The sequence below is a fragment of the Corythoichthys intestinalis genome, chromosome 15 (genome assembly GCF_030265065.1).
Source record: "Corythoichthys intestinalis isolate RoL2023-P3 chromosome 15, ASM3026506v1, whole genome shotgun sequence".
Lineage (NCBI taxonomy): Eukaryota > Metazoa > Chordata > Actinopteri > Syngnathiformes > Syngnathidae > Corythoichthys > Corythoichthys intestinalis.
This window is the reverse complement of record NC_080409.1, coordinates 37,281,886-37,300,586: the sequence shown is the minus strand read 5'-3', so window position 1 is coordinate 37,300,586 and position 18,701 is coordinate 37,281,886. Positions and strand designations below refer to the sequence as shown.

The window sequence follows — 18,701 nt, the reverse complement described above, 5'->3', positions numbered from 1 at the left end:
TTTTAAAATGCATTCCTGTTCCAATTTTTTCTTCACCCAGACAATTGAGATTTTAAGCTTTTCAATGATGTATCACACATGCATATCGGACGATTATGAAATTTGGCAAATTGGGGGTCTCAAAGCGGAACTTCAAGTCACCTGAGTGTTTTCCGCCATATATATTTTTCCCCCCTGGGGGAAACAAGCAACAGCAAGTAAAACATTAATAATAATAAAAAATTTTTAAAAATTAAACTTTTTTTTCTACTCGCGGAAATAGACTTCTTTTTTGTCGAGAAAAAAAAACATTTTCATCCTTATTTTTTTGTGGCGGGAATGGGATTCTTGTTTTGTTGAGGAAAAAAACCTTTTCTTACTGTTTTTTTAGTGGCGGGAACGGGCTTCCATAAAATTAGGAGTATTTTTGTCGAGTAAATCATTTACTTAACATCCTTTTAACCTGCCAATGCAAGATGGCCGTTAGTTACATTCGGTAGCGACTCCACCTTTATACATCTAGCCTCACATATGCAATATCTATTGTGGTAGCTGACAGGCAGCTAACCGAAGAAGCTAGTTTTCCTCATCCGGATGTGACAGCAGCCACTCCGGGCCAGCTGGCGAATGAGCCCGGTGACTTGAAGCGTCTCCTGTGGGGAGGATGGTGGTCAAACGAACAGTCACTCAACCCACCATTATGTGGTAATTCTATTTACATTTGCGTCCGTTAGTTTAGTTGTGACAAGACGTTCGCCAGAGGTTTTCGTGAGCGGGGCGGACGGCGGCGACAGCTAGTCCTCTCCCCACTCGTTCGCCTCGGCTGGAGGATGCTGAAGCTGTTCGGCGTCCTGGTTATCGTCGGACTGGCTCTGGCGTGCCTCACTTCTTGGGTGCTGGACAGCTACGACACGGCTTGGCACCCGAAACGGAGCGTTCGGAACAGGGACGAGAGCGACCGGGGAAGCTCTCCCCCATTTCCCGGGGACCAGCTGAATAACATATTTTGGTTTGTACAGGTGGGATTTTTAATATATTTTTAAATATGTGGTGTGTTTACATTTTCCCAACGTATTTCTTCCATTATTGTTCTCGGCTTTAGACGCCAAGGTACATATTTGCATAAAAAAAAACTACAGTGTTTCTGCAGACTTTTTAACCCCTTATAGGCCACTCATTGAACACATTGGTTGCCGTTGAGTGTGCTAATCAATTTTGACTGGGGAGGACTGCCAGCGATCATTCATGGCAATGAAACATTCACAGTCAGTCCTCCCAGTTTCGATAAATTAAACGTCTCATCGTTGTCAGTGGCAGACAATGAGTTAATCGTGAATATTATTTTATGATTTCTTGTAGTGCTGCAACCAGGGCCGGCCCAGGCCATTTGGGGGCCCTAAGCAAAATAATGCCAAGGGGCCCATATTTTTGGCCCACCATTTCCTTACAGTGTACGGTGAAACCCATACATGCAATCGAACCCATAAGTCCATATTTTTTTATATTAATCAGATTTTTCGTTTCTCTGCTCCAGAAGGATAAATTCTCTTCGACATATTCGTTCATCTATTTTTCAAGCAAGTTTGAGCACCAATCATCGCAAAGCTGCTTCAACGTCACTCCCCAGGTTGCCAGATTGTAATGACAAGAAAATGGATGTTTGCATAGATAAACGGCAATGCGCGCCACAATATTCACGATGCTCTATTAACAACGTATAAAATGAGGTCGCCAGATTGGGGGCTCCCTATTGGTCAAGGGCCCTAAGCAGCTGCACAGTCTGTGTATAGGCTGGGCCGGCCTTGGCTGCAACGATTAATCGATTGACTCGAGTATTCGATTAGAAAAAAATGTCCAAATTAAATTTTGTTGCTCCGAATATTCGTTTGATTAAAGTGGTGTTGTAATGGTTTATTTTGAGTGTTTGTATTAAGTTCTATTGGTTAGGGTGGATACATTGCCCTCTGGGCTGCCTCATTTCACATGGCTGAATCCAACTGCTCCCTGTTAAGACCAACGTAAGCTAAGTTTTTGTTTGAGCTAATGTTTTTTTTAATGCATTCATAATTTAGTTTATTGGTATATTTGGCCGTTTTTTGTGGGAATATATGTTTGAACCATTTGTTAGGAGCATTGCACAAAAAAAAGTTAGCATTTTATAGCATTTAAGCTAGCGGACTTTTGCTATGTAAGTTAGCCAATTGTTCTTTTGTTGGACTCAGCTCGTCATCTATTTATTTGTTTATATCGTTTGAGGCTCAGCTCAGGTATTTGAATTTTTCATGTTCCTTATCCGATCACTCGATTATTCGAACCAACTAGTTCATCGATTAATCGACGACTAAAATAATCGATAGCTGCAGCCCTAATTTCTTGTATTAAAAAGATATCCCGAACAAAACTAAACCTATTCAAAACTAAAAAGTAAAATTTAAATATGTTTTGATGCTATTTTATGAATGAATCTTTCAACATTTAATGTTTTTGGGGGCCACAACCAAAGTGTATTTCTGTTTTTATTCATTTTTGGTTTTGTATTCAAATTTGGTTAATTTATCATTTTATTTATTCATAAAAAATATATAAAAAATGATGTCTTTATGAGGTTGTTTTTTACTTGCCCTGTGAAGGGTTAATATTTGCTAAATTAAGCTCCTCAACTCAAGTCAACACACAACAGTTTCTGGGCACACAGATGTCACATGATGGTGACAGAACAATGCTTTTATTTTGCTCTGATGAGTTTTGTAGCAAACTCACTGCATGGCAATTGACGACAGTAGACGTCATAACAATTTTAACTGGGAGGGGCTCCCAGTCAAAATGGATTGGACATTATTAGCCATCAATAGCAAAGAATGAATTAAGTTAGACACGTTTCTCCCTCCTACAGTGCTGGCCAAAAGTATTGGCACCACTGCATTTCTGTCAGATAATGCTCAATTTCTCCCAGAAAATGATAGCAATTACAAATGCTTTGGCAGTAATATCTTCATTTATTTTGCTTGCAATGAAAAAAACAAAAGAGAATGGAAAAACATTGAATCATTATAATTTTACGTAAAACTCCCAAAGAATGGTCCTGCCAAAAGTGTGGGCACCCTTTGAAAAATCATGTGATGCTTCTCTAATGTGTGTAATTAACAGTACCTGTTACTTACCTGTGGCACATAACAAGTGATGGCAATAACTAAATCACACTTGCAGCCAGTTAAAATGGATTAAAGTTGACTGAACCTCTGTCCTGTGTCCTTATGTGTACCACATTGAGCATGGAGAAAAGAAAGAAGACAAAGAACTGTCTGAGGACATGAGAAGCAAAATATTGAGAAAGCATGGGCAATCTCAAGGCTACAAGTCCATCTCCAAAGACCCGAATGTTCCTGTGTCTACCGTGCGCAGTGTCATCAATAAGCGTAAAGCCCATGGCACTGTGGCTAACTTCCCTAGATGTGGATGGAAAAGAAAAATTGACGAGAGATTTCAACGAAAGATTGTGCGGATGGTGGATAAAGAACCTCGACTAACATCCAAACAAGTTCAAGCTGTCCTGTGGTCCGAGGGTACAACAGTGTCAACTCGTACTATCTGTTGGCGTCTGAATGAAAAGGGACTCCATGGTAGGATACCCAGGAAGACCCCACTTCTGACCCAGAGACATAAAAAAGCCAGGCTGGAGTTTACCAAAACTTACCTGAGAAAGCCAAAAACGTTTTGGAAGAATGTTCTCTGGTCAGATGAGACAAAAGTAGAGCTTTTTGGGAAAAGGCATCAACATGTAGTTTACAGGGAAAAAAATTAGGCCTTCAAAGAAAAGAACACGGTCCCCACAGTCAAACATAGAGGAAGTTCCCTGATGTTTTGGGGTTGCTTTGCTCCCTCTGGCACTGGACTGCTTGACCGTGTGCATGGCATTATTAAGTCTGAAGATTACCAACAAATTTTTCAGCATAATGTAGGGCCTAGTGTGAGAAAGATGGGTCTTCCAGCAGGACAATGACTCAAAACACACTTCAAAAAGCACTAGAAAATTGTTTGAGAGAAAGCACTGAAGACCTCTAAAGTGGCCAGCAATGAGTCCAGACCTGAATCCCATAGAATACCGGTGGAGAGATCTGAAAATGGCAGTTTGGAGAAGACACCCTTCAAATTTCAGAGACCTGGAGCAATTGGCCAAAGAAGAATGGTCTAAAATTCCAGCAGATCATTGTAAGAAACTCATTGATGGATACCAGAAGCGGTTGTTCGCAGTTATATTATCTAAAGTTTGTTCTACCAAGTCTTAGGCTCAGGGTGCCAATACTTTTGTACGGCCCATTTTTAGAGTTTTGTGTAAAATGATAATGATTTAATTTTTTTTTCACTCTCTTTAGTGTTTTTTCATTGCAAGCAAAATAAATGAAGATATTACTACCAAAGCATTTGTAGTTGCAATCATTTTCTGGGAGAAATTGAGCATTATCTGATACAATTCCAGGGGTGCCAATACTTTTGGCCAGCACTGTAAGCTTTTGAAAATATATCCAATACAGTATAACTTTAAACTGTATGGCGAATTTCATCCTGACTGATCTTCAGGTGTCCGACATCCACATCAGCCGCTTCCGTGACCCAAGACGAATCCCTGACTTTGAAAAGTTTTGCACTGACACCATCGACGTGATCAAGCCGTCACTTGTGCTTGTGACAGGTATTAAAACAAAAACATCTACTGTCAATGGAAATTGAGGCATGGAGTCTTACGTTGACATCTTGCGTTCCTCGAGGGGACCTGACCGATGCTAAGACGGAAAGCAAGGTGGGCTCCCTCCAGCACGAAGTGGAATGGCAGGCTTACCACAACATCTTAAAGAGGTCTGGTGTGATGGAGCGCACACGTTGGATTGACATTCGTGGAAATCATGGTAACGATTTATCATTTTTAAATCAAAATGGAAATTTAAAATAACACAATAAATTACCAAAACCACAGTTTTTTGAAATTTTTCTCCTGACTGACAAAGGTTCTGTTGCGTTAACTCTGCAAGCGAGCTGGCACACACGTGATTGTTTAAATTTGGTCCAAAAAATGAATAAAAGCGATGTAGCGCAAAGCAGATGTCGTGCCAGGATAAAGTTAAAGATGCAGTGGCTATTAAAGAAGTCATCAGTAAATCGGTCTCAAGAAGGTGTGTTCAACATTCGGGGTGTGACAAAATATAGAAATGGTGATATATCGTGATACTTTGTATCCCAAAAGGTTATCGATATGCTCCTGCCAAGAATCAAGATATCGTTTTAAAAAGGTGTCAATGTCTAAAAAAAATAAATAAAAATGGACCAACAAGTTGCTACCAAAATCTTCCACCATAATAGTGTCTCAGTTAACTCTAGGGCTGCATTGATGGTGCTCGACGCCCAATCTATTTAGACTGGGAACGTTCGTTCATTCGAAACCAGACTATTCACAGTCAATCTGTCCGATTTTAAGGGCATTTAAAGCAGTGTTGTTAATCTTACTGAAAAAAAGTAATTAATTATAGTTACAAATTACTTCTCCCAAAAAGTAATTGTGTTAGTAACTCAATTACCTGAATGTAAGAGTAATTAGTTACTTGGCAGAGTAATTGGTGATACTTTTTTTTTTTTTTTTTTTTTCCTGGAGGAAAAAAAAAAAAAAAAAAAACATTGGCCACACTATGTGAAGTTTTTTGTGAAGGTTTTTGGTACAATTGGCCCGAGCCCAATTCTTTACCCTAATTTACCCTTTACCCTGAATCAACTGTTAAAAGTTGTTAAAATTGCTCCCATTATTGCATTAGTTCCCTTCTCTCTACTTTCGACATATGAGAGTTTTAAAACTGTTTCATCATTTAAAGATAGATTCAAGTCAAGATTTCGCCGATTTAGAAGTATTTTAGATAAAAAGTTACTTAGGTTCGCTAGGAAGGTTCTCTACAACAGAGCCGTCCTAAAAAGTACTGCTTTAAGATGGCGGCTGTCTACTAACGCATTTAGTGCCATGTCTGTCATTTTGCATCTAGTTATATCTATATACAGTACATGTGATATTTACCATGTCTACCATATCTACCATAACATGCGGGCGTAGTTTGTAGGCTATCGGCTACAACATGTATTATTGGAGCTACCTAGCATCGCGTTTGCTCCTCGTCACAACTTTCTTGCCTCCTCCTCACTCCTGCTCTGCTCTGTCGTCTCGGTGAGTCCGTCTCCCTCAGACTTTTCGACCAATATAGTAACGCATAGTAACGCATGCCTTTCCGTCCTCAGTAACGGTAACGGCGTTGCCAAGATGAGAAAAGTAATTAATTACATTACCCACTACTGAAAAAAATAACGCCGTTAGTAACGCCGTTGTATTGTAACGCCGTTATTAACAACACTGTTTAAAGGTCACTTGCTGTTCATTTTAGGGCATGTAGAGGTCATTTTCTGTTGAGTTTGAGTCATTGCCTATTCTTTCGAGTAATTCCCAGGACACTTCCTGTTCTGTGACTCAAACTGAACAGGAAGAGACCCATAAAATACCCCAAAATCAACAGGAAGTAACTGAAAATCAACAGGAAAATGACCTTAAATTGCCCAAAAATACCTCATTGCCTGGCATTGGCTGCCACTACCGGCCATAGACGTTCAATCCATTTGAAGTGGGAGGGATGGCAGCGAATGAACATCAAATGGATTGGACGTCTACAAGTGATAAACTCATTCCAATTCACAGCAGAAGCTTGTTTTTCTGTTTATTTGTTGTTTGTAGAATATCCTAGAATGATTTCCTGACCAATGTATCGATAGTCGCTGTATCGCCATATCGTCAGATCATCGTTATTTTGAGGTTTGTATCGCAGATCGAATCGTATCTTGAGGTACCAAGAGGTTCCCGCTCCTTTTCAACATTGCAGATGAAATACATTAGCAGTAGTGATGTCACGAGGTGCTCCGAGCCTTCGAAGCGTGTGTCGAGTAACGAAGGGACTTTTCCGCGAAGCGCGTACCGAGGCTCGCTTCATTTAGGGGAGGTTCCGAAAATGATGACGTCGCTTGCTGCCTAGCTGCGCCACATGATTGCTTCATGGAGTGCTTTAGATTTGCTGCGCAGTTTGACAGCTTGCTACAGTTTATCAACACCTCTGGCTGCATTGAAAATGTGGGTGTTTGAAGGAGAGTTGCGATCAGGTGAGAGTATGGATAGTTTGGAGGTGGTTTGGAGAGTGAAAAGTTTAAGTGAGGTGAGAGAAGGGTACATTAGTTGATACTAGGATGGAGCCAGCAAGATAGAGGATTACCGCTCTGTGGAAAAATTTTTTTTTTAAATAAAACAATGAAAATCCCCACCATCCTATAGCTACATCAATGTCCAAATTACACAAGCATAATTACTAGAGGTGTGCGAAATTTCCGATTCTTAGAGTATTCGCGATTCGGCCGTGGATGATTCGAGAACGATTCACAAACATCCAAATTCCGATGATTGAAATATGTCAAGTAAAGTGGAAGTAAAACACACTTAGCGCGCTGCGCTGTCTTCAGGACGCAATGAGGAACGGAGCGAGAGTAGCTAAACATCATGCTTGTCATTACCCGGCCCCTCGGGTGATGCCAATGCTCAACTCACGGCTCTAGCTCAACTCATGCTGCTAGATAAAAAAAACAACAACATACCTGACTGCTGCCGACAGCTGCTACAAAGTACGTCCACATAATGTTATGGTAGATATCATATTTATATAGGACTAGATGCAATATATACTCGGTGGCGATAGCAGCACATGTACAGAACGCTAGATGCCGGCGTTAGTAAACGGCCGCCATCTTAAAGCAGTAGACTTCCCTGCAAGGCTGTTGTAGCGAACCTTCCAAGCGAACCTAATTAACTTTTTATCTGAAATACTCCTAAATCGGTAAAATATTGACTTGAATCTATCTTTAAAATAGTTTTAAAACTTTCACATGTCGAAAGTAGACAAAAGGGAAATGATGGAATAACGGGAGCAATTTTAACAACTTTAACGGTTGATTCACAACATTAAATTAATTGAATGTAGTTTAAAGCTGCTGATACAGAATGGGGATTTGAGTATATTATTTATTGTTTTCAACTGTTAACTTGATACTGAAATAGTCGTTTATTTAAGCCTGCGAGGCTTTTTTTTTTTTTTTTTTTTTTTTTACAGTTTTTGTAACTAATGTGCAAAACAATTAAAGCAGCTAATAGCGGGGGAGGGGGGGGGGGTCATCAATAATCGATTTATAATCGAATCGTAGCCTCTGAATCGTAATTGTAATCGAATCGTTAGGTGCCCAAAGATTCCCACCTCCATATAAAACCATAGACAGAAACATTCATCACCAAAGACTCTTATATCTATTGTTTATCCTACTGTCAATTTTGGATACTGCTCTTGCATGAGTTATTTGCATAAGACAGGATACCCCCACAAACACACACACTCAAGGCAAGACTAGAAAAAATGCACAATATCTTTCTTATAAACACAACAACGGATGAAAGTGGCAGTGTTACATTTGTAGCCTCTAGACTGGAAGTGTTGCAGTTCCTCCTCTTGTCTTGTCGTTGTTGAAGTGAAACTAGATCTCCACACGCAAATTACTAAGGGACATCCTGCCCATTTATATCCTGATTGATATCTTGTAATGTGAGCTTGTCTCATTAAAAAGGTCTCATCGACGACAAGCTTTTTTCCCGTCTGAGACGACTTCAGTTTTGATCAAGTCCTCTGAGGCAAATGCTACATATGTGTCAAATGTTGTTTATGTGTGTTATCCATCCTCTATGAAACAGGAAGTTGCCTGCTACTTGTGTAACCACCAAACAGATGGAGAAAAACAAAGTAATTTATCAGTTTGCCTGGTAGTTATTGTAAACATTTGTGGAAAAAGCAGGAAAACTATACTCTGTAGGATTTAGGAGATTTAAGAGATTGACTTTTGCCTGTTCTTCCACTTCTTGCCCTTGTTGAACTCATTAACTCATTCACTGCCACTGACTGCGATACATTAAAAACAATTTAAACTGGGATTTCAGAAAAAAAAAAAAAAAAACAGGAAACAGGAAAAATACATACTGTGTAGGGTTTAAGTCTGTGGATTGACATCGATTGATCTTCCACTCCAATCCATTTTGACTGGGAGGGCTGGCAACGATACAACAGTCAAAATGTATTGGACGCAAGGTTGTTTTTGGCAGTCATTTTAATTTTCATCTTAGTCTTTTGGACGAAAATACTTATTAGTCTTAGTCATATTTTAGTCATTTCAAATTGTGTTCGTCGTCTTCTAGTTCTAGTCAACGAAAACGCAGACAAATTTCGTCCAGTTTTAGTTGACAATTTTCAAAATGGTTTCGTCTATAAAACTTCAAAATTTTTAGTCCATTAATAAAGAAATAAATCAATAAATGGTTTCCAACAATTTCGAATGAACATGACAGACAAGCACATAACTGGAGAGTATACAAGGACATCACCTACAAGGACATCACCATTTTCATGATGATAATACACACTCGGCAGGAAAACGGCACATTATTTGCAATGAATTAAACTCACCTGGACGCCACAAACTGTATGTAAAATGTTCCAAGAGTTTAAGAAGACAGCGAAACACTGCGCTAAATGCTAATGCTAAAGCGAACGCTATGCTAATGCGAACACTATGCTAACGCTACAAGTTAGATTAGTGTGTGACGATTAGGAGTGGGAACTTCTTGGTACCTCATGATATGTTACGATTTGTGATACAAAGCTCACGATAACGATGATCTGACGATATGGTGACACAACGATTATCGATACATTGGTCAGGAAATCATTCTAGGATTTTCTACAAACAACTAATAAACAGAAAAACAAGTTTCTGCTGTAAATTGGAATGAGTTTATCACAAGTAGACATCAAATCCATTTGAAGTGGTTCAAATGGATTGAACGTATATGGCCGTCAGTGGCAGCCAATGCCAGACAATGAGGTAATTTTGGGCCATTTAAGATCATTTACATGTTGATTTTCAGTTAGTTCCTGTTGATTTTGGGGTATTTTATGGGTCACTTCCTGTTTATTTTGCGTTACAGAACAGGGAGTGACCTGGGAATCACCCAAATGAATAGGCAATGACTCAAACACAACAGGAAATAACCTGTAAATGCCCTAAAATGAACAGCAAGTGACCTGTAAATGCCCCGAAAATCGGACCGAATAACTGTGAATGCTCTGGTTTTGAATGAACGAATGTTCCCAGTCTAAATGAATTGGGCGTCAAGCACCGTCAATGGCAGCCTTAGAGTTAACTGAGACAATATTATGGTGGAAGATTTTGGTAGCAACTTGATGGTTCCTTTTGACACCTTTTTAAAACGATATTTCGATTCTTGACAGGAGCATATCGATAACCTTTTGGGATACAAAGTATCACGATATATCACCATTTCGATATTTTGTCACACCCCTTGACTGACGATCACTCAGCACAGACCTTTAAAGGCTAAAGCAACATGGCATATCTAGCCAAGATAAGAAAGCAAAACGTACCAAGCAGCACCTGACACATCTGTTCCACAAAATGAGCCTGGAATTGGCAGAGGCTTACTCACCGGCCAGTGAGTAAGCGTGTGTGTGTGGGTCGGGGGGGAGGCGCAGCGCGTCCGATGAGTGACACGGGCAAACACTGCTAAATCCGTTCTAACTGCACGTACAATAAGAAAATATCACACATTGTGAATTTATGACCGAAACTATGGCGAATTTTCATCTCGTTCTCGTGTCGTCAGATGACAACTGGCATCCATCTCGTTATGTTTTAGTTTCCAAAGACACGTTTTCAGCGCGTCGTCATCATGAAAAAATTGCTCGTTGACGAAATATTTTCGGTATCGTCATCGTTGACAAAAACAACACTGATTGGACGTCCATCGCTGTAAATGGGAGCAAGTGAGCTAAAAACAACTTGGACATGTCAAATCTCTTCACTTTTCATAACTTGTATTTTTGTGCCTATTAACATTTTGTCAATACTTTTTCTGCAGATGCCTTCAACATCATGTCGTTGGACAGTGTTAACAACTATTACCGGTTGGTATTAGCATCTTTTCACGCAGAAGTAGAAGAACACATTAGTTGAGTCTGCATCTATTGTGTAGACATGGTGAGCATGTTAAATATCAACTGTGTTCCTGTGTGCATTCTAGGAAATACTCAGCCAATCAGAAGGTGGGCTCTTTCCATTACGTGCACACCACGGCCTTTGGAAATTACTCCTTCGTGTGCGCCGACGCCACACTGACGCCGGGACCCAAGAGACCGTACAATTTTTTCGGGATTCTCAATCAGGTGGGCAACAGCACAATCAGGCATTATGGCATTTTATCAATCGTTTTTATTTAATCTTTATGTTATGCCTTGGAAAAACAAAACTTGTTTAATGCCTTTTGAAGAAAACAATTTAGAATTTTGATTTTCATGCATTTTTGTAGGCCACTAGTGTTTTTTTGTTTTTTTACTCCAGATGTATTTGTAAAACAATTTTTGAAAAGGATGTTGAATTTATTAAGGATTGTAAATTAGCTGGGTCACAAAAAAAATTATAATTTTGATATAATTGAATTTTTTATTTCTACGATTACATTTTTGATAAGTAGTAGTTATCCTACTTATCCTACTATCCTATCCTAGTAGTTTCCTCCGGGAACTCTACTTCCTCCTACATCCCAAAAACATGCATGGTAGGCTGATTGAACACTCTAAATTGTCCGTAGGTATGAGTGTGTGCGTGAATGGTTGTATGTCTTCTTGTGCCCTGCGATTAATGGTTGTATGTCTTCTTGTGCCCTGCGATTGGCTGGCAACCAGTTCAGGGTGTCCCCTGCCTACTGCCCGTAGTTAGCTGGGATAGGCTCCAGCACCTCCGCGACCCATGTGAGGAAAAGCGGCATGGAAAATGGATGGATGGATAGTTAATAAATTAGTTGACTTGACATAGCATACGAAACATTGAATATTGAGGGCGATAGACGTCCAATCCATTCTGACTAGGAGGATGTTGGCAGCGATCATTCGATCAATGATTGGGTGCCTTGAAATTAGTGATTTATATATATATATATATATATATATATATATATATATATGTGTATAGATTAAAGCTGTCAAATTTATCTCGTTAATGGGCGGTAATTTTTTTAATTAATCACGTTAAAATATTTAACGCATGCGCGGAACGACCCACTCACGCATTGCCGTTTTCTTAACACCCTGTATTGAACACAACGCAGAGAAGATATATACCATTTGCAACCACCACTGACAGTCATGATTTCCCGACTTCCCATCATGCATTTGGGCCTAACAGTTAAGTCGCTACAGTATCATTTACTGAAAGCACAACAAAAATAATATTCCTATCTCTCAAAAAAAAAAAAAAATCTTCACTAAAAGAAAAGAGCTCAATGCAAAGAGAACGGGCATTCCCAATCAAAACAGATATGCAAAATAATACTCAGACTTTGGTCAAACTCTATTCAAACATTTCGTTTAGCTCAACAAATACACTAGATAGCAATATTTAGTCACAATATACAAACTCACATTTATATTTTAAGAATTACAATTCTTTCTATCCGTGGATCCCTTTCACAGAAAGGATGTTAGTAATGTTAATGCCATCTTGTGGATTTATTGTTATAATAAACAAATACAGTACTTATGTACAGTATGTTGAATGTATATGTCCGTCTTGTGTCCATTACAACAATAATTTACAGAAAAATATGGCATATTTTAGAAATGGTTTGAATTGCGATTAATTACGATTAATTAGTTTTTAAGCTGTGATTAACTCAGTTAAAAATTGTAATCGTTTGACAGCCCTAATATAGATATTTTTTAATCCAAAAAGGGTTTATTTGTATGCAGTCTGGTTAAATAACAAAAATGTAATATGCTCAAGTGAAACTGGACAATAACGATAGTATACGACATATTGTTGAAACAAAATTGTTGTTGTGCAGACTCAGATGGACATGCTGGACGCGTTCAGAGCGGAGAGTCTCAAAAGCAACCAGTCGGTCTGGTTTGGCCACTACACCACCTCCACTATTGTGTCGCCATCACCGGGCGTGCGGGAGCTGATGAGGTAATTATTTTGTTACCATTTTCTTTACAGTTTCACTAATTTGGTTTGGGTTCCTGTGCATAAAGATCAGCCGTGGCCTACCTGTGTGGCCACTTGCATACGTTGGGCGGCCTGATGCCCATCTTACACAGCCGGCATCCCCGTGGCACTCTGGAACTAGAGCTTGGTGACTGGATGGACAACCGCAGGTGAGTACGGAACCTTCTCGTGTAGACTTATTTTCAAAATACTCCATACTGAATATACAAAAAAAAAAACGCTACCACCATTCAGGTACAGGGTTCTGGCTTTTGACCACGATCTCCTGAGTTTCTCTGACCTGAGGTTTGAAGGGTGGCCGGCAGTGCTCATCACCAATCCCAAGGACGCGCAGTACTTGCATCCCGGTGTGGAATCATTGGCCCGCATACAGAGTTCCACACACATCAGGTAGAGTCTTCTGCACCGTCTTTACATGAAAGACAACTCTAATATAATGTCTCATCACAGGATCCTGGCCTTTTCGGATGCCGAAATCACGGCAGTGCGCGTCAGCGTGGACGGTGTTGCTTTGGGCGAATGCCGCTCAGCTGGAGGCCCCCTTTATGTGATGCCGTGGGACCCATCACGATACCTCACAGGGCTGCACATCATCAGAGTACAGGTGGAGGTCAGTCCACATCATGTGTGTCGTCAGCAAATCTCTGCGTGTCACAAGGATCACCGGAGAAGCGCACGTCAATGGACAACAAGAATAGTAGCCTTATAAACATGGATGAGGAAAAAATCACATAGAATAGCAGAAGAAAAGGGCAGTATAAAAATAGTTTTTGAAAAATACCTAAGAATATGAGTAAAAAGATTGGAAAATAAGATGAAAAACACCTAAACATTGGCCAAATATACAAAAAAATAGGGAGGATATTGAAAAGCAAACTATCCAAATATAACATTTTTCCCTGACTCACTTATCTTTTCTTTCCTTGAGCTAGGACTCGTTGCACCGGCAGAGCACACGGGAGCACCACTTCACGCTGGACAAGAACGGCGTGACCCCGAGCTTCAGCTTCGCTCAGTCCTTCATCCTTTTAACGGATCACTATGTAGTGGGCCGGGCAGCCTTCGCTTTCACCATTCTGCTCAACTTGGGTTTGCTGCTGTCCTTCAGGTTCATACGCCACACCCCCGCTGGCCGAGGTGAGATAACCCCCGCCCCCACACGCTCAATCATAAATACGCAGCCCACAAGCTTGAATGAATGTACTCTATCAGGAGGGTGGTCCTCGCAAGCTTGCCTGTCGCTGCGGTTGGTCAGTAAAGTGGACTCCTTTTTCTACCCCTTGCTGGTCTTCAACATGTGCACGGCCTTGGGTGAGTCAACCAACTTCCACTGGACCTGTCATCATGCATCCAATGAAAACCAATGCAAAAATTGTATGGATAAAAGTCCATCCTCATTAAAATGAATTTTTAAGATATTAATTTGCATATATGTTGATTATTATGGTTGGGATTAGGGCTGCAGCTATCGATTATTTTAGTGGTTGAATAATCGAGTAATCTGATAATGAACATGAAAAATTAAAATACCTGCGCTAAGCCTCAAACGGTATAAAAAAATAAAATAAATAAGGATCTATGTACAACAAAAGAACAATTGGCTAACTTACATAGCAAAAGTCTGCTAGCTTAAATGCTATAAAACTTTATTTTTAATTATTTTTTTTAATACAGTTTTCTTAAATGGTTCAGACACATATTCCCACCAAAAAAAAACAAAAAACGGCTAAATATACCTAGGAACTAAATTACGAATGCATTAAAAAAAACTCTTGCTCGTGTTGGTCTTTACAGGGAGCAGATGGATTCAGCCATGTGAAATGAAGCAGAATAGAGGGATGTGTATTCACCCAAATCAATAAAACTAAATGCAAAGTTTCAAAATAAGCCATTACAACGCCACTTCAATTAAACGAATACTCAACGCAGCAAAATGTAATTCGAATCCTTTTTTCTAATCGAATACTCAAGTTAATCAATTAATCGTTGCAGCACTAGTTGGGATTTATTTCAGGCTGATCTGAATCATACTTGAGCGCTTTGACTCTAATAGCAGAATATAGTGACATCTGGTGGCTAGCATACAGTGTCGAGAGACAAGCTCAACATTTGTGCTTTAATATTAAACAACAGTTTTAACATGGACTACACAGTAATTTTGGCATATTAACACTAAAACATACCTCAAAACATCAACAACCTTGTTACTGTTTTAATGGCTTTAATTTGATTACTACAGATGGGAATGTTAACTCACAAATTAAAGCGGTTGATTATTTTAATTGCACATAACATCAGCAACCCCATCAAAGAAATAGGTAAGCCTTTAGCCTGCTTCATTTGATTCTGTATTATGAACAGATTTAATTGAGAACAGCATACCTCAACACATACATTGGGGCAAATAAGTATCTAGTCAACCACTAATTGTGCAAGTTCTCCCACTTGAAAATATTAGAGAGGCCTGTAATTGTCAACATGGGTAAACCTCAACCATAAGAGACAATGTGGAAAAAACTAAACAAAATGACATTATTTGATTTTTAAAGAATTTATTTGCAAATCATGGTGGAAAATAAGTATTTGGTCAATACCAAAAGTTCAATTCAATACTTTGTTATGTACCCTTTGTTGGCAATAACAGAGGCCAAACGTTTTCTGTAACTCTTCAGAAGCTTTTCACACACTGTTGCTGGTATTTTCGCCTATTCCTCCATGCAGATCTTCTCTAGAGCAATGATGTTTTGGGGCTGTCGTTGGGCGACACAGACTTTCAAGTCCCTCCACAGATCTTCTATGGGGTTGAGATCTGCAGACTGGCTAGGCCAGTCAGTAGTTAGGCAGGCTAGGCAGTACAGGAATTGAGTCCCTGGCGGCGCATTGTGTTACTGATAGTAGCCTTTGTTACTGTGGTCCCAGCTCTCTGTAGGTCATTCATTAGGTCCCCCCGTGTGGTTCTGGGATTTTTGCTCACCGTGCAATTATCATTTTGACGCCACTGGGTGAGATCTTGCATGAAGCCCCAGATCGAGGGAGATTATCAGTGGTCTTGTATGGCTTCCATTTTCTAATAATTGCTCCCACAGTTGATTTCTTTACACCAAGCGTTTTACCTATTGCAGATTCAGTCTTCCCAGCCTGGTGCAGGTCTACAATTTTGTTTCTGGTGTCCTTCGACAGGTCTTTGGTCTTGGCCATAGTGGAGTTTGGAATGTGACTGACAGAGTTGTGGACAGGTGTCTTTTATACCGATAATGAGTTAAGACAGGTGCCATTAATACAGGTAACGAGTGGAGCCTCATTAGACCTCGTTACAAGAAGTTAGGCCTCTTTGACAGCCAGAAATCTTACTTGTTTGTGGGTGACCAAATACTTATTTTCCACTCTAATTTGGAAATATATTCTTTAAAAATCAAACAATGTGATTTTCTGTTTTTTCCTCACATTCTGTCTCTCATGGTTGAGGTTTACCCATGTTGACAATTACAGGCCTCTTTAATCTTTTCAAGTCGGAGAACTTGCACAATTGGTGGTTGACTAAATACTTATTTGCCCCACTGTAGATGTCCAAACCCTTTGGACTGGGAGTCCCAGTCTAAAAGGGTTTGAGGTCAATGGCACTGAAACATTTCAATGCCAGCCGTCAATGTTCAAATGGTTTTGATGTTTACCGCTGTCGTGTATATGAGTCAAGGTTTAAAGTACTGGAACAAAAAACAAGGAAGTTTGAATTTCAATGTTATTTGTTCACAAAAAGTATGTCAACAGCAATTCTAGACAGAACTCAAATGAAGCTTATTAGATATAAAGAAAAAACAGGCATGAAGTAAAAACATTGATTCCTCAATCTTTTGTTCACAAGTTGGTCCGTCACGACTGGAAGAGATTTTTTTTTTTTTAAAGCCTTTGCTTACCAAGAGTACAGTAAGTCAATAGCGACTCAAGCTAATGAAAACAAAAATCAGGAACTAAAGCGTTGATACGAATGTAGGTGTTGTTGTTTCGTCCCCCAGGCCCGTGGTTTATCGGAGAGCTGATTGACGGCCACAGTGGCGCCTGTTTTGCCTTCGGAGTGTTTATCGACGGCCACTTCCTGGAGGGGAGCCTCACTTACGTGGTGGGCGTCACTCAGGTGAGCCGGGATTCAGACCAGTACTGCAAAGCAGCTCGATTACTGTAACGCTCACATTCAAACTGTAGCACATACTGTAGCTCTCGCCAGTGTCTTACATTATTGTTTTTGTCGACGATGATGAAAATATTTCATTTTTTTCATGACGATGACAGAGACTATAACGAGCTAAAAATATGTCTTGGGGACTTAAAACCATAGAATTCATAATGTATTGACGGGGCACGGAGCCGATAAATAGGGAGCCTGCATTGTTGGCGAGTTCGTCAAAGCTGACCGAGTGGAATCACAGACAAAGAGGTTTTTTCGTTGAAAATTCTTGTGAATAAATGGTAAATGGTGTTATACTTTTAAGTCCCTGAATTCTTTATAGATATGGATGTAAAACAGTCTTGATTCTTGGTTAAAAGCAAAAAAAAAAACGTGCAGTTACCATTAATTTTACGTAAATATGTCGAAGTACAATGCTAGTCTTTATAAATCTAGATTTTTAAATAAAAGGCAATATTTTATGTGTTTCTAAAAACGTATTTCAGTAAACAAGAACAATTGTTGCAGATTAGAGCCTATCAGTCTTTAAGTCCGAGGTTAACTTAAAGACAAAAATGTACAAACATTTGTTCACTAAAATGAACACATTTTGAAACGACTAGAATATGACAGACTAATTTTTTTCGTCCAAATGACTAAGACTAAGATGAGAATTAAAGGACTGTCAAACAACAATGGATTACACAATTTTTCACCTAAATCCCCTCCATCCGCACAGTTGCTGTTCTTCAACATCCCGCTGACCTTGTACCTGTGCTGGAGCCTCCACCAGCGCTGCCGCGGCAACACCTTGCGCTCGTTGCTGCTGCGTCCGGGCTGCCGCTGGCGGTGCCTGACGGTGCATCTACTCATGCTGCTACTATTGGCCTGGCAGGCGCACTCGTGCTACTTCCTGCTGGAGACGTACGGCATTTTGGCCTTTCTTCTGTCGCCGGTGCGTATGTGGGCACTGGGACTGGGCCTGATTCTGGTCTACCACGCATGGACCTGCCCCGTGCCAACCTGGAGCTCGGTGGCGGGAGGCGGCAACGGCAAGATCTCAACGTCATCCTGACAGTAAATGGCCGTATTAACCATTCACCTTGGTATTATTTACTGCATTATGCATGTTTTCAACTGTAATGCACCAGTGAGCACATTTTTGGATGGAGGTCCATTTGGTCCAAAAGTAACTTGTAGTTGTAGAAAATAAATGGTGCTGTTTTAGCAAAACTAACTTGAAGATAAATTCAACTTTTAGTTCTGGAAGATTTGTAGTTGTAGAAAATGGAACTCGTAGAACTGTCACATGTCAACCCCAGTGAAGAGCATCCACATGAACCAATGAGGTTGAGGTTTGAATAGTCAAAGA

The 18,701-nt window shown here is 39.9% G+C and overlaps 1 protein-coding gene across 2 annotated transcripts; it reads left to right on the top strand.

Annotated features, from left to right (window-relative positions):
• The first annotated feature begins 496 nt into the window (after window positions 1–496).
• On the top strand, window positions 497–18,529 carry tmem62 (transmembrane protein 62). Of its 2 annotated transcripts, XM_057860394.1 has the most exons (13): window positions 502–998; window positions 4,558–4,669; window positions 4,746–4,883; window positions 11,024–11,069; window positions 11,186–11,327; window positions 13,004–13,128; window positions 13,194–13,316; window positions 13,402–13,557; window positions 13,618–13,777; window positions 14,100–14,304; window positions 14,380–14,478; window positions 17,181–17,299; window positions 18,069–18,529. In XM_057860394.1, the coding sequence occupies exons 1-13, from the start codon at window positions 810–812 to the stop codon at window positions 18,402–18,404; spliced, it is 1,950 nt and encodes a 649-aa protein (XP_057716377.1). In that variant the 5' UTR covers window positions 502–809; the 3' UTR covers window positions 18,405–18,529. The 2 variants fall into 2 exon arrangements, with proteins under 2 accessions (XP_057716376.1, XP_057716377.1); XM_057860393.1 differs by having other exon boundaries at window positions 497–998; window positions 14,100–14,478.
• The last annotated feature ends 172 nt before the right edge of the window (window positions 18,530–18,701 follow it).

What these genes read in the sequence shown, in the direction of transcription:
- tmem62 (XM_057860393.1), top strand. Translation starts at nt 810, where the DNA reads ATGCTGAAGCTGTTCGGCGTCCTGGTTATCGTCGGACTGGCTCTGGCG. An exon ending in CAGAGTTCCACACACATCAG is followed by an intron (nt 13,558 to 13,617) that starts GTAGAGTCTTCT and finishes GTCTCATCACAG; the next exon opens with GATCCTGGCCTTTTCGGATG. An exon ending in ACGTGGTGGGCGTCACTCAG is followed by an intron (nt 17,300 to 18,068) that starts GTGAGCCGGGAT and finishes CCATCCGCACAG; the next exon opens with TTGCTGTTCTTCAACATCCC.